The sequence below is a fragment of the Rhinolophus sinicus genome, chromosome 12, assembly GCF_057876585.1.
Source record: "Rhinolophus sinicus isolate RSI-liver-muscle chromosome 12, RSI-T2T, whole genome shotgun sequence".
NCBI lineage: Eukaryota > Metazoa > Chordata > Mammalia > Chiroptera > Rhinolophidae > Rhinolophus > Rhinolophus sinicus.
In genome coordinates this window covers 46,175,780-46,191,862 of record NC_142512.1, presented here as the reverse complement: position 1 = coordinate 46,191,862, position 16,083 = coordinate 46,175,780, and the positions used below count along the sequence as shown (strand labels likewise).

The window sequence follows — 16,083 nt, the reverse complement described above, 5'->3', positions numbered from 1 at the left end:
CTGAGGGAAAAAATAAAAATGAATAGATGGGTCAAAAGTTCAAAGATCAACACACAAGACAAGAAATATTTCAAAGACAAATATTTCAAATATATACCCAGGCACACGTGTCATCTCTACGATGGCGTAAGTAAATGCTGATTTACTGAAAGCTTATCAAAATGAGTGACTTATAAGCATTCCATTTTCATTACAAGGCCATTACAACAATACCACCACTGCAACACAAAACCCTGCAGCTTCATAAACGAATTCTGAGACTTTTACACAGTGATGGTTTTAAAATAATTTTCCATTACTCAGAAGCACCTTTAATCAAACTATTTCATGGCAAAGCACATCTTAAATGGCAAAAGCTTTGCTCTGCACCAGTATCAGCATCGCCAGTTCTATGTTAAATGAACATTTTTAACGTGGTAAAATTATGCCCACTTAAAGAAGAATGAGGATTTGTCTGTCCCTCAAGATAAAATGGCTGGAAAGTATAATGGGATAAAAAGGTCCCGTTCATAAACAAAACAAGGAAAAATCAACCTAAGAGTAAATTTAACCAGAAATGAAGACACTCCAGAATTTTACAGAGAAATATTCAGAAAATAAAAAAGGGAGGTGGGGAAGCAGGGAGGGGAAAAAAATAAAATATTGAAGACTGTACTAATTCCTAAATGAGAGGTTTAAAATATTTGTAAAGACAAAATTTCCCCCAATTTAAGCTATGCATTTAAAGAAACCCAAAGAAGGTTATTGTTTGGGGGGGATTGCGAGGGGGGCGGGTATGGGCGGGTAGAGTTCAAAAAAGGTATTCTAAACTTCTGGTGAAAAGACCATAGACTAACCCTCTTCTGCCCCCAACACACATACAGAAACTGGAAGAAAAAATAGTAATAAGGGAGACTTTACAGTATCAAATTAGAATACTACAAAGCCTCAAAAGTTAAAACAGTGTAATTCTGGTACAGAAACATATAGATGAAAAAATAAATAAAGTCCAGAAACAGATCTCAGTATATACTAAAAAACTGTATCTTACTCAGAAGTTAGATTATAAAGTTATCACACAAAGTGAAAAAATCACATGCAGATAAAAATTACCTTGAAAACTCCTGAATCATGCCAAAATTACTAGAAACTGAACCCCTAGAAGCTCAAAAGTCAAGAATTAACTTTTATTGTTTCTCTTTGCATTTCTCTCCCCACCTCCACAGCAGTTAGTTGAAATGCAAGGATGATACAGTGCTATTATAAAGAATTTAGTATTTGATAAAAAGCTACTATTCTATTTAGTGAGAACAAATAACGTTAAAGTACGAAGACAACTGAAATGGTCTATAACCTGGCCTAGGTAAGGATGGCACCTTTGCCCGTATCCCATCTTTACAGCGGTCAAGAACTGGAAGTGGGAGAGGGTGCAGGCACTACCACCAGCCTACAGGGCCCCCGCCTCATCCAGGCAGCCGAGGGCCAGCACTTCGGCTACATTTGAGGTTGGTAAGGAAAACCCATGGAGTCAAGCCTGAAGCACCTAAATGAGAATACTCTTAAAAATGTTAAGTACCAAAAATGTTACAGAATAGGATCAAGATTCCATTTAGGGTGCCTCGACACAGTGGCGACACAGTGGAAAGAAAGGTTTGATGGGGTGATACAACTGAACACAACAATTAGGGGAAAAATTGTTTCAAGTTCTCCAGCAAGTAATCTCCCCCACAGGTTAATATATGATGAATGCTATGAAAAGCTAAAAGTTACAGTAACTATCTTTGTATAGTGAAATTAGAAATAATTTCTCTAACTTTTATGTTTTCCATGCTAACCATGTATGTACTTCATTTGTCAAAAGAAAATCTAAATATTTAAAAAAAAAAAGCGTAATAGGAAAAACCATCTCTGTTCAAGTTAACTGTTAAGCTAACAGCTAGATGTTTTCATCCCACGTAATATTAATTACAAGGTTTCTAGCAATAAAAGAATTCACAGTAGGACGGGAAATAAGACATTTTTCTGCATTGTTAATGTTAAAGAAACTATTTTAAAAGGCTGGAAATAAACAGCAAGCACATAAACCATTCATTCTATGAGATGATTCATGCAAAAGCATTTTGTACAACATAACACACAAAAGTCATCCTAATGCACTGAAAACGTCAAGACCTGCAATGTGGTAAAAATAATATTTGCCTTGGCAAAGTATTTTTTCAGTGTTGCAAGTTAGTCATCATTTGTGAATCTCATGCATCAAAATAAAGGTGACCAAATGATTCTGCAAAAATAATTCCACTGTAAGAACTCACTGATAATTGAGGGTACTTACTCATACACTCACAGCTAAACAGTAATATCAAATGTTAAGAGCTCAAGGATACAAAGAACTTATTTCCAAAACTTTGGAACATTTAAATAGAGCAATGATTAAAGTACATTATTCAGTATTTTTCATAAAATACAAAACTTGGTAAGACCTTATAAAAAACTTTGGCACATTGTTTCCCACACATATTATACATTAACTTGGCAGGTTAAGTTAAAACATCCCAAGTGTTATCAGTAAAAATGGTGGAGTAAGGAACTCCAAAGTCCATCCCTCCAAAAGAGCAATGAAAAAACTGGCAAAATTGTCACAAACAGCTTTCCTGGAATGAGGGAAACCAAAGCTTGCAACCGTGTTTCCCTGAAAATAAGACCTAGCCGGACAATCTGCTCTAACGCGTCTTATGGAGCAAAAATTGATTTAAGATCCAGTCTTATATTATGTTAGATAAGACCCGGTCATATTATAGTAAAATAAAACCAGGTCTTATATTAATTTTTGCTCCAAAAGACACGTTAGAGCTGATTGTCCGGCTAGGTCTTATTTTCGGGGAAACGGGGAATCACCAGGAGAGCACTTAGATAAGAAAAACCAGAGAATTTCAGTAAGAACAGTGAGCTTTGTGGTATTTTAGCTTACCCTAGTCCCATTCCCTTGTTCTCCAATTCAGTGATGGCCTTGAAATATGATGCTGCGTTTCTGGCACCAGTACCAGAGGGAGCAGAATAGGCCTCATTCTCAAAGAATTGTAATTATTTGCTTTGACCTGTCTGGTGACTTAAAAAACAAACAAACAAACAAAACGCAAGACCCCAAAAAAGTACTTGCCTTATTTCCGTCTAACTCAAGCTAATGGGGCCATATCAAAAACATCTATAGACAAATATTTTAATTGCTGCTGCCTGAGTTAATGGATCGGCTAGATGAAACAACAGACTAACCGAAAGCTGTGGAGGAAAGGCTGGGGAATGAGATGCTTTAGGGAAGAAGGGCCTCGAACAACTCGGACATTCCCAGGAATCTAGAAGAACATACACGTTCTGTGCACATGCTCAGGAAAGACCCACAAATCTCTCACCTCCAGCTAATCCAGAGGCTCTGAGGAAGCAGGAACTTGGGGCTAAAGCAGAGATGTCAACTGGCGGGATGAGCATGGAAGGTGTGTCCAAACACACAGATACCACTGCAAAACTTGGGTGGTTTTTGGTTCTAAACATTGAAGGAAATCTCTGTGCAATGATTAGTTGATCATGAAGCTAACAGAACAAAGACTTCAGAGGCCACACATGACAAATACAGACTTCAAAAAACTAGTCTGGAATTTTAAAATTAATTTAAAATTATTTTTTAAAATTAGTTCAGAAAAGTCACAAATGATAACAAAATCAATAATGGATATAAAAAGCTATCAGAACATCCAAAGGCAATTGAAAATGTGAACAACAATATAAACCAAACAGACCTCACGTATCTATAGAATACTCTACCCAACAAGAGCAAAATACACATTCTTCTCCAGTGCACCTGAAACATTCTCCAGGACAGACCCTATGTGGACCACAAAACAAGTCTCAATAAATTTAAAAAGATTAACATTTTACAAATATGTTCTCCAACCACAATGGAATGAAATTAGAAATCGACAGCAGAAGGAAATTTGGAAAACTCACCCTAGATATACTTGTTTTTCTCTAATTTTGCCAAATATGTACCCTAAATATTATACTAGAGGTTCTGGCCAGGGCATTTAGGCAAGAAAAAGAAATAAAAGGCACACAGGTTGGAAAGAAAAGAAAAAAACTATATTTGCAGACGACATTATCTTTTATATTAAAAAATTAAGTATACACACACACAAATCTATTAGAGTTAATAAAGAGTACAGCAAGTTTTTATAGTCTACACCAAATGGTACCATTTTGGAAGCTTTACAACCTGAAATTACTAAGATTTTCGTATCAGTGAAGGTCCATAAAGATGCTCTTTGGAAATACCTAAGTAGTTTAAGATAAAATTTCAATTTACCTTAAAATGCTTAGTTTAGCAGTCAATTCTATGTTAAACAATGCAAATTCTGGGATTCAGAGTATCGTTTTGTATCAACTGCCTCAGTCTAAGAAACCACCAAGATGCGTAGTGACTCGAGAAAGAGCACAGCACCTGGAACTGACCACTGGCTGAGAAAGCCAGCCCCTACGGAAAGCTCTAATTAACAAATGAAACCTAAGCAAAAAGATGACTCGCTAATAACCGTTTCCCCAGATTAGACAGGTCTAAGCTAGGGCCTCCTCAAGTCAGTCAGATGTTAAATGTTCCACAACAGCAATAAAAAACACGAAGGGGCTTCATGTTTCAACAATAATGACCATTCTACAAAGTCTGTAATACCACAATAAGAGGAGGCAAATTACAATAGTTCCAACATTATCTCTAACAGACTATGAAATTAAGTAAGATCTGTTCACTATTATCAAATCAATAAATATTGCAATTTTTCACAGTTAACTAATCCCAAAAGAAAAAAAAGGAAAAGAAAGGCATTTACCTCTTCTAAGCTAGGGAGCGAAGAAGAAGATACTGTTCGAGATGACAATGGGTGAAATGGCTCTTGACCAATAGCATGTTGGTGATTCTGTATTTGTACAAAAGGGTTCTGCGGTGGCCTGTGAGGCAATGGAGGTAGGCCATAGGGAAAACCCGGCCCCATTAGGTGATTCTGTTGTAAGTTAGCAAAAGTCCACGCTCCATCAGGTGCCAGGTATTTCAGGGGAGGAGGGGCAAGGTGTTCCGATGGCAACGAGAAAGGCGAGCTGAATATCTGGGGTGGCAGGCGCTGTGGAAATGCTGGGTTGTTGGCTACTTCAACGTCTCTACTGTTGTCATTAAAGTTAGAAAAGTGGCTACTGTGGTCTGTACTGGATGGGGGAGATGGGACTGCTGGTGGGCTCCTAGTCTGAATTTGTCTATATTGCAAAAGTCTTGATTGAGGTGGTGGCATTTCAGCTAGTTCCCGTGTTTCACTTTGATCACGATTAGACAGTTCTCTGAGTAAGTCTTGAAACCTACAAAAAGACGACAAAACAGGAGGAGGAGAAAACAAAAGAAAGGCTCCATCACGTTAAGGAGAGCGTAGTCAACTACAAGTGCAATTTCTACAAAGTCATAATATATATCATTTGAACCAACATTAATTAATCTCAAATGTAAGGACTGACACTCAACAGATGCTGAGTTGAAGACACTGACTATGCCCAGGTACCTGATTTCTTTCTTTTCCCTTTGTATTAAAAACGACTGTCCTTGTCTCTATGTGTCTCTGATAACCGGCAGTGATAAAGTCACCATAATGGCAGACCTTATTCAGAAGGGATCAGGAAACGCTTCAATGCATTCACATGACACTAGCCATCAAAGCAAGTTTACAGTCAAGACTGAACACTCATAAATATCTGTAGTTAAAAGAAGGTAAAAATCTGTGCCATTAGGAAAAAATTAATAATAAATTTATAATTTTTAAGCACTAATTTACTTCTGTCCTTATTCATTCTTTATAAGTATTACTGCAGAGTATGAAAACAAAACAAAAAAAAAACCCACTACTGAGCAGGATGATATGTTTCTCTTTTAGAAGAGACCATAGAGCCAAGGGCCATGTTAATTTCAGTCCACAGCCGACTGCCCAGGCCTGAATTTGCACAAAGCTAGCTTCGAAATCAATTCTCTGTATTTTAGGGTCAATCCATAGAACTGTGTAGTACGTGCCCAGAAGGCATGCATCCAATTAATTTCTTTGGGACAATATTCCAACCTGAGGCTAAAAGGACAGCATTCGAGAAAGAAAAAAGGGGGCGGGTCATGTTTCAGAGGCTAAGTTTAGTCTGCTGAAATACCTCGAGTCTGCTGTTTCTGCTTCATCCTCGGCACTGCTGGGAAGCTTCCAGTCTGCTCTCACTGGCGGCTGAGGAAGATGCTGGAGGTGAGGATGAGGATGGTGATGGTGTGGGTATGGAATGCTGCCCTGGCTGAGATAGGCATGATGTTCGTTCCACTGCTGTAACCGCACTTGCTGCTGCCTTAATGTCTCCAAAGCTACACTCCCATGCATACGATCTGCAAAAACGTTTGTGAAAAGTTCACGTTTTCATGCATTTGGGATTTCCAGTCAGTTTTTTCACAAGTGTTTACAACCAGGTTTTCTCCACAAAGAAATGGCTACTATTTAGGTTTGGGAGAAAGCAAATGTTTTCTAAATCTGCCAGTGACCAGAGTTCTGGTAATGATGATGACGACTCTTCCTCACCTACATAATGAGGTAACCTGGCATCAACGGGGTGCTTAATATTACACAGCATTTGGAACTAGATCCTAGCTATTCCACTAAGTGACTGACTTCTGCTGGCATTAAAGAATGAATCAATCCTGACCCACATTAATATTGCATACTACATGTCATTTTAAGTAAATAATATCTGAATTTGTCACATTCAGCAATGACCGAAGAACTTACCTAAAGTCTCCCCTATAGGCAATCCTGGAGGGTTCTCGTCAGTGAAGTTATTCAGATGTGAAGGAAGAATGGGGCCAGGCTGTGCAATGGCTCGCAGGGGACTGTGGCCTTCTTGCAGCATGGGAGGTGGCTGCTGCTCAGGAATCACAGCCTCTGCAGGAGGGGACTGTGGTCGATGAGAAACTGCATTATTAAAAAAAGCACTGCTGGGTCCTCCCTGATAGGCAGGAGAAAGTCGAGGAGGTGGCTGCTGAGTCAGCTGATTCAACGGATTCTGCTGCTGCACTACCTGATTTGGTTGGGGGGGCATTTGATTGGGTTGTTCAGGCAAATTATTCTGCTGCTGATTTAACAAGGCGTGCTGCTGCGGAATTGGAAATGGTGGTCTTGGTAGCTGTGGAAGGGGATGAAAATGACGACTAGGGATTGCATACTGAGCATGGGGAGCAGGAGGAGGAAGATTTATGTGTCTTGGGTTGAGATTATCTTTGCGATGAAATTTGGTATTGGGATAAACAACACCAGGACGTGATTCAGGACTTCTGCTCTGTGGATTTGATTCCAAATCAATCTAGAAAAAAATAAGAAGTCTTTTTTAACTATAGAAGGTCTGAGTCCTGTGGCTCTCCATCTTTTCCCACCCCTAGCGCATGTTAAGGATATGATACATTCTTATCAGTAATAGCAGGAGTGCTGGGTGCCCAATTAATCACTTTCTGACAATCGAAAGAGGGAATAAATATTTTTTCAATTAGGAAAGGCAAAACAGATAAACAGCATATTAAGTCTCAGTCATAAGAACAAATACTGCCATTTTATTAGCATATGCACTTTAATTCCTTTAAAAACATTATTTTTAATTTCACACTTTCTTCTTTGGAAAGATAATCATTTCTTTCTTTCTAATACAAAATCATTAAAATGTATTCTTTCCTTCTTATTTTTTTATATATCTCTTTCCTCAAACATATCTATATTAATAAAAATAACTTATCTCAATTTAAATACTAACTTGACATGAACAAATAATGTATGTATCACCTTTGTATAACCAGTTTGGTTGTCAACTTTTGCCATTAGATTTTGACATTTATTCCTTCAACAAACATTTACTGAGGGTTTACCAAGGGCACTGTGCCTGGTGCTGGAGATTAAAAAGCAGTAAGACCGAGTCCGTATCCTCAAGAGCCTAGAGCAGGGGTTGGCAAACTATGGACCCAGGCCACTTCTGTCTCAACAGATTTTTATAAGCAAAGTTTTATTGGAACATAGCCATACTCATTCATTCACATATTGTCTGTGGCTGTTTTCTCATGGCAATGGCAGAGCTGAGTAGCTGCAACAGTAAGCATATGACATACAAAGTCTGAAGATTTACTATCTGGCCTTTTGCAGAAAAAGTCTGCTAAACCCTGGCTTAGACTCTAGTAGAGGAAACCATGTAAACAAATTAAAATTAGAGGTGCTGTAAGAGGAAATGATATGAGATCCTAGTGCCTGGGAAAATTTCAAGTGGCTTCACAAAAGCTATGGCGTTTGAGTAGAATCTTGCACAAAGACCTGGAATTTTTCAGGGAGGGAAGGACATTCTAGGTAAAACAGCTTATATACAAAGGTGGAGAAGAGAGAAAAAGTATGGCACATTTGAGGAGCATGAAATTTTTGAGTGTACATAGCTGTAACTTCATTTGTTTATATATTAGTTTTTCCCTTCTTGACATCAGATGAAACTGCAAGAGCCCAATTATACAAGACATTGAATGATTCTATACTGAGCATAAACATTTTTTTAATCCTTAAACTGTGGCAAGTTACCAAAGGTTTGTAAGCTAGGGATGCTGTCATCCTTCTGAAATGCAGACTGGATCGTAAGCAGTGACAATGTGAAAAATGAAATATAAAATGGAAAAAAGAAAATTTTATTTTCCATCTCTGTCAAAACACTCAATGAGCTGCTTTGGTGTATCAACCGCCTTACAAGTTTTAACACTGAAACAGTCACTGAAGGTGGCAGAGTACCTGCCTCAGCAAAGGCTCTCGTTAGACGTGGAATGGACCACTCCCAGGAACACAGAACAAGTAGCACGTTCCTGAATTAAAGCGGGGGTTGTAATGTGCCAATCATGCCTCAAGTGCATTCTTACCTCTAATCATTAACTCAAATGGATTGCCAATAAGTTTGGCCAATACGGTCCTTAAGATTACTAGGTGTATATAAATTGTTTAGAAAATGAAATGAGAAGAATGACAACTCTGTCCCAGCCTTCCTAAGCAGTTGCAATGCCAACTCTTCAAATGTCTCAGAACCTGATTAAAGTTCTTTAGAAACAAATATTTTGCCCCATAAATCTTTATCTTTTTAATGACTGAAGCTACATTCAGCTGGAATATACTTTTTCCAAAAACACTGTTGATATGCATGCTCTGACTTCATGAGGGAGACCGTGATTAGATGTCAAGGTTGCTTGTGGATAAGCTGTTATTTTAATTGCCTCCTTCACTTCTGACTTTGACATGGACAGGAAGCTAGGCCAGTGCCACAGAAATTTAGATCAAGACATGATACTTTATGATATTACAATGGGCTAAGTAGGATACAGGGATGTAAGGTCTGAAGGAGTCTGAGTCTACTGTTATCAGAACTAGATTATCCTCTATCACTTTGCTCATAATACTGAGTTACTGACTCAAGGAGAGCTAGGAAGTTTCTTACGCCCTAGGCCCCAGGACAAAGCATCAGGGTGGGTAAGAAAATGAAACTTGTCTATCAGGTTGCCTAGTCTCCTGACAGGGAAGGATCACATGGAAATCTTAAAACAAGGACAGGAGAGACACTCAGCTCTCCTGGCTTCAGTTGCTCTGATAGCACCTAAGAATCTTAGGCTTGGTTTTGTCCTAAGCTGCCTTTGACTACAACTGCTGCAACCCCATCCTAAAGGGCCGTTTGTTCTCTCCCTGCACCCTTTCCCAAACACACAAGACTTCTACGTGCACTGCAGCTCCCTTCTTACTGTCAGGAAGTTCCCTGGCTGCCTCATTCGCACTGCAGCTCCTCCAGTGGGCACTGAGTCCTTCTGGTTGTTGAAACTGTGAGTCAGAGCTGCTTGTGGGACACAAGTTACTGAATATAGAGAGCAGCTCCTTAAAGGAAGCCTGAGGAAGCACAGATTTGCAAGTCATTATCATGGACCACATACTTAAAATCATGGAAACGGACTAGTTTATAGTAAGAAAACATTGTATGCAAAGAGAGGTGTGAGACAGTGACAGAACTCTGGGAAACCCCAACTTAAGGACTAAGAATAGATGGGAAGAAGGTGCACAGGAAAAGAGATAGAAGGTCATGTTAGAGAGAGTTGTGAAAATGTGTGTCACAGAAACCGAAAGAAACAAGCCGGTCCAAGATGAAAGAAATAGAAAACAGTACCAAATACCAAAGATAAGTCAAATAAGACTACAACTGAAGTGTGTTTATAACATTGGGTCACTCGGAGCACAATAGTTTCACTGAAATTTTGAGGCCCAATACTAGTTATTTTGAGACCCAATACTGGTAACGGACAAATAAAAGATGAGGTGGGAAGAAGAAAACAGGTAGAAGATATGATGGTCAGAGAAAGTGTCTTTTAAAACAACGGTCTATCAATCAATTTACATATAGACTGAAGAAGCAGAACCAGTAGCTAGAAAGAATCTAAAGATAAATGAGAAGAAGGGACAAGGTCTCTGAGGTGACCAGAAAGGGAGAGATTAGTTTTAATGGGAACTCCTCCTTTGAGACTGGTGACAAGAAAGGAAGGATGTTCAGGATATAGAAAAGTGGTAAGTCTAAGGTTTTAAGTTAACAGGGTGAACACCTGATGATGGAAGTCTAAGGCAAGGTGATCTCCAGATCATAAAGATAATATAAGGTGTAAGACAATCGAGTAGGAAAAGAGCTGCTGAGAAAATAAGGCAACAGGAGATAAGAACATGTAAAAGAAATGTGGGAGAGCATCTCAGGTTCCCTGAGATTAGAAAACATGATTTTCCAGAGGTACTAATTCAACCAATAATTCGATTTTCCCTAACTTGTTCACAAGCAGAGAAACAGAGCAAGTAGATGAATGAAAGGATAAAGAGTTAAGGATTTACACAGTGGGTGTGATGAGGTAATAGGTAAAGGACATGAGGAAGTTAACTCTTCCTTCCTCTGAGGAAGTTAACTCTTCCTTCCTCTGAGGAAGTTAACTCTTCTTCTTCGCTATAATAGCTCTTCCCATTCTGAGATAATTGTCAATGACACATTTATAGCTGTGTCTTCATTTACTACTTTATCATGGAAAGTCTCTAAATTCAAGTCTATCATTGAATAGCAACAATTTGAGAAAAATATATTGATAAATGAATAATGTAGCCAAAGAAAAGGTAGGAGAGTCAGCAACATGACCCACAGAATGTTGTGAAACAATAAACATAAAAAGGCAAATACTTTTCTTTAAAACATCAATATTTCAAGATGATAAATCAGACTAAATCCATTAGAATAATGCAGTCACTAAATGTAAGCAGCATACCTGTTTTGATTCTGTAGGCTTTTTCTCTGGTGTTCGAATCTTATTAATTTCAGGTCCAGGATTATTTGTATCACTTTTACCTAAGAAAATATTTAAAAATTCTTATAAATTATCTCCAGTGGATGTTAATTTCCAATGAGTACCCAATATTAGACAAAGAAGTAGAATATTTTAAACATTTTTTGCCCATTATTATCAATTTATATTACTGCTTGAGTTTTGTTCTTAAATTTTCAGTGGCAGTTTCTCTGCAAGAAAGAAAATTTATAAACAAAGCAGACCTCACTGACAAGGCAAAAGCTTAATAAAGGGATAATCTTAAAACATCAAATATCTCCAAAAATAATTTCCCAATCTCCAGGAATTTACAGCCTCCTTTTCTTAAACTAGACATGGAAAAGAACTTGGTATTCTTGCCTATTTATAAAGGCTCAAAATTTTGGTCATTTATAAAAATAATTAAGCAGATTCCAAATAATGTACTAAAAGAATCTTAACTGAATAAAGATACGGTGAAAGAAATGCAGTTATACATAAATAGTGTGGAAGCAAAATTGAGGTTAAAAATATCACAATTATAATAGACTTAAACAATGCTATTTCATACACGTGAAAAACTATTAATATATAAGAATTAACTGCTGGATAATTTAAATTCCTTGAAAGAATCCTTAATTTGGGTTCTTGTTCAAAAAACACTCCTTTAGGAATGCCATTGAAAGTGTGAAATGAATCATTGTGCCACAATAACCTTACTACTAAACTTCAAGAAATGAAAACTACATGCCTGAGATAAAAAACGCACCGGATGAAATTAGCATCAGATGAGACAATGCAGAAGAAAACCTGAATGAACTTGAAGGCAGAACAATAAAAACTATGCAGAATGAAATACAAAAATAAAAAGGAATTTTTTAAAAAATAAAAAGAGCACCTATGAACAGTGGAGAAACTTTAAGTAGACTAATATATGGGTAGTTGAAATTCTTGAAGGGAGGAAAAGACAGAAAAAAATATCTGAAGAAATAAAAGGTCAAAAATTTCCAAACTTGATGAAAACTGTAAACCGCAGATCCAAGAAGCTCAACAAACCCCAAACACAAAAAGCATGAATAAAACTACACCAAAGAATATTTTAATCAAATTACTAAAACCAGTATAAAAGAAACTCTTAAAAGCAGTCAGGGAAATAAGTGACACGTTTCATACAGAAAAACAAAGATAAGGGTGATATCAGAGTTCTCACTGAAGACAATGCAAGCAAGAAAACAGAGCAACATCATTAAAGTACTGAAAGATAAAAATTGTCAACAAAGAATTTCATACCCTGCAAAAATATCTTTCAAAAAATAAGGTAAAATTTAAAGATTTACAGAAATATAAATGCTGAAAGAATTCATCACCAGCAGACCTGCACTACAAGGAATTTAATAGAAGTCCTTCAAGGAGAAGAAAAATTATATCAGATGTAAATATGAACATAAAGAAATAAAGACTACCAGAAATGCTACCTACATGGATAATACAAACAATTATTTTCCATATTATTTAAAACTTAAAACAATGCTTGATGTTTAAACAAAAATAACAATAAGTTTTGGAACTTGTAACATATGTAAAAGTAAAATGCATTATAATAATATCATAAAGGCCAGGAAACAAAAAATTGAAATACTGTAAGGTTCTTTAACTGTATATGAAGTGGTAAGTATAAATGGGAAAGTAAACTGTGATAAGTTAAAGATATGTACTATAAACCCTAAAGCAAAATACTGAAATAACAAAGTTATAGCTAATAAGCCAAAACGGAGATAAAAATGGAATAATAAAAAATACTCAACTAATCCAAAAGAAAGCAGAATAAAAAGGGGAACAAAATCAGATTAGACAAATTAAAAACAGATATAGCAAGATGATAAAATCAAGCCTAACTATATCAATAATCACATTAAATATAAATGGTCTAAACAACTCAATTAAAAGAGATTGTCATATTGGATTAAAACAAAATCAAGAGCCAACCATAGTCTATCTAAAAGAAACACATTTTAAATATAAAGACACAAATAGATTAAAAGGAAAAGATCAAAAAAGATATACTGTGCTAACACTAGTCAAAACAAAAGCTAAATGGCTTTACTAATGTTAAGAAAAAATAGATCTCAGAGCAATATTATTACCAGGGATAAAGAAGGTCATTCCATAATGATAAATGAGTTAATTAATCAACAGCACACTATTGTGGTACTTAAATGTTTAAGTACCTAATAAGAGAATTTCAAAATTCATCAAGCACAACTTAAAGGAAAATAGGCAAATACCAATTGTATTTGCAGATTTCAATATTCCTCTCTCAATATATATGTATTTTTAAGTAGACAGAATATCAGCAAGGATATAGTATACTTGAACAATCCTATCAACTGATTTGACCTAATTAACTTTTACAGAGCACTCCATTCTCCTCAAATACATATGGAAAATTTACAAAGATAGACCATATCCTGGGACATAAGACCATAAAAAAAATCTCAGTAAATTCAAAAGGATTTAAGTCACACAAAATATGATTTCTTACTACAATGGAATTAAAGTAGAAATCAGTAACAGAAAAATTCTTAGAAAACCCCCAATAATTGAAAACTAAAACTCACCTTTCTACATATTCCAAGAATCTAATTTCAAGAGAAATTAGAAAGTGTACTGAACTGAATGAAATGAAAATAATACAATGTTGGAATTTGTGGAATGCACTACTGAGGAGGAAAATTATAATACTAAATACCTATATTAATCTAAGTTTTCCCCTTAAAAAAATATGTACAAGAGTTGTATACTGCAACTTTTTAAAAAGCTGAAAGAAATTAAAGAACTTGAGAGAGACAGAGACAGAGAGACAGAGAGAGAGAGATGCCTTGTTCATAAATCAGAAGACTCAATATTGTTAAGATGTCAATTCTCCTTAAATTGACCTATAGATTCAACACAATCCCAATCAAAATCCCAGTAGACTTTTTTGTAGAAACTCACAAGTTGATTCCAAAATGTATGTGGAAATGCTCAGGACCTGGCATAGACAATTTTGAAAAAGAAGAACAAAGTTGGAAGATTTAATACTACCTGATTTCAAGACTTTCATAAAACTATAGTAATCATAGTTGGCAAAAACATAAACATATGTATCAACAGAACAGAACAGACTTCAAATATGTGCTCAACTGATTTTCAATACAGGCACCAAGTTATTTTAATAAAGGAAGGACAGTGTTTTCAACAAATGGTGCCAAAACAACTGAACATATGTATGCAAAAACAAAACAACAAAAAATCCATCAATTCTTAGCTCACATCACACACAAAAATTAATTCAAAATGGACATAATGTAAAAACTAAACCTATGAAACTTCCAGGAAAAAATAGATGATCTTTGTGATCATGGGTTAGGCAAAAAAATTTTTAGACACAACTCCGAAACATGACCCATAGAATAAAAAAATAGATAAACTAGACTTTATCAAAAATAGAAGCTTCTACTCTTTGAAAGACACTGTTAAGAAAATGAAAAGGCAAGCCATATCCCGGGAAAAAATATTTTTAAAACACATATTTAATTAAAGATTTGTATACAGAATATATAAAGAATTCTTATGATGTAGTAAGACAAACCAATAAAAAGCAGGCAAAAGATAAAAATAGATGCTTCATCAAAGATACATAGATAGCAAATAAGCCCAATGAAAAGATACTCAATGTCATTTGTCATTGGGAACATGCAAATTAATACCACAATCAGATACTACTGTGTTTCCCCAAAAATAAGACCTAGCCAGACGATCAGCTCTGATGCGTCTTTTGGAGCAAAAATTAATATAAGACTGTGTCTTATATTATGTTACATTATATGAGACCCGGTCTTATATAAGACCGGGTATGACATGACGTGACATGACATGACATGACATGACATGACATGACATGACATGACACAACTAACATAACGTAACTAACATAACACTGGGTCTCATATTAATTTTTACTCCAAAAGATGTATTAGAGCTGATTGTCCAGCTAGGTCTTATTTTCGGGAAAACACGGTATCAGATACCCGCTAGCAGGGGTGAAATTAAAAATATTGACAATACCATGAGAATGTGGAGCAACTGGAAATCGCATACATTACTAGTAGAAATTTAAAATGCTTTGGCCACTTTGGAAAATAGTATGGCAGTTTCTTATAAAGTTAACTATGTACAATGTGTTCAGCAATCTCACTCCTGGGTATTTACCCAAGAGAAATGAAAATGTATGTTCACACATATGTTCATAGCAGCTTAGAAGCCCAAATTGGAGATAACTAAGGTGTCCATCAATTGATGGACAGATAAAAACATTGTGGTGCATCCATATAATGGAATACTAATCAATACTAAAAAGGAACAAACAACTGACACAGATAACATGAATGAATCTCAAAAGCATTAAGCTAAGTGAACAAAGCCTAACATAAAAATCTATATACTCCATCATTCCATTTATATGACATACTGGGATAAAGACAAAAGTACAGGGACAAAAGCCAGATTAGTGGTTGCCTGACTAGGGGTTGGAGGAGACAAACTGCAAAGGGATATGAGGGAACTTTTTCAAGTAATGTAAATACCCTGTGTCCTGATTTTGGTGGTGATTAACAACTCTGTGTATTTGTCAAAAG

General features: G+C 36.1%; 1 protein-coding gene across 8 annotated transcripts in view; it reads right to left on the bottom strand.

The window, feature by feature from the left end:
• Positions 1–16,083, bottom strand: part of HELZ (helicase with zinc finger) — a 134,253-nt gene that overhangs the window by 14,542 nt on the left and 103,628 nt on the right. For all 8 annotated transcript variants that reach the window (XM_019733020.3, XM_019733019.3, XM_019733024.3 and 5 more), the window contains 4 exons: positions 11,372–11,451; positions 6,816–7,386; positions 6,199–6,418; positions 4,854–5,370 (listed from right to left, as the gene is read on the bottom strand). In XM_019733020.3, coding sequence (XP_019588579.1) covers positions 4,854–5,370; positions 6,199–6,418; positions 6,816–7,386; positions 11,372–11,451 — 1,388 coding nt within the window. The remainder of the gene's footprint in view (positions 1–4,853; positions 5,371–6,198; positions 6,419–6,815; positions 7,387–11,371; positions 11,452–16,083) is intronic.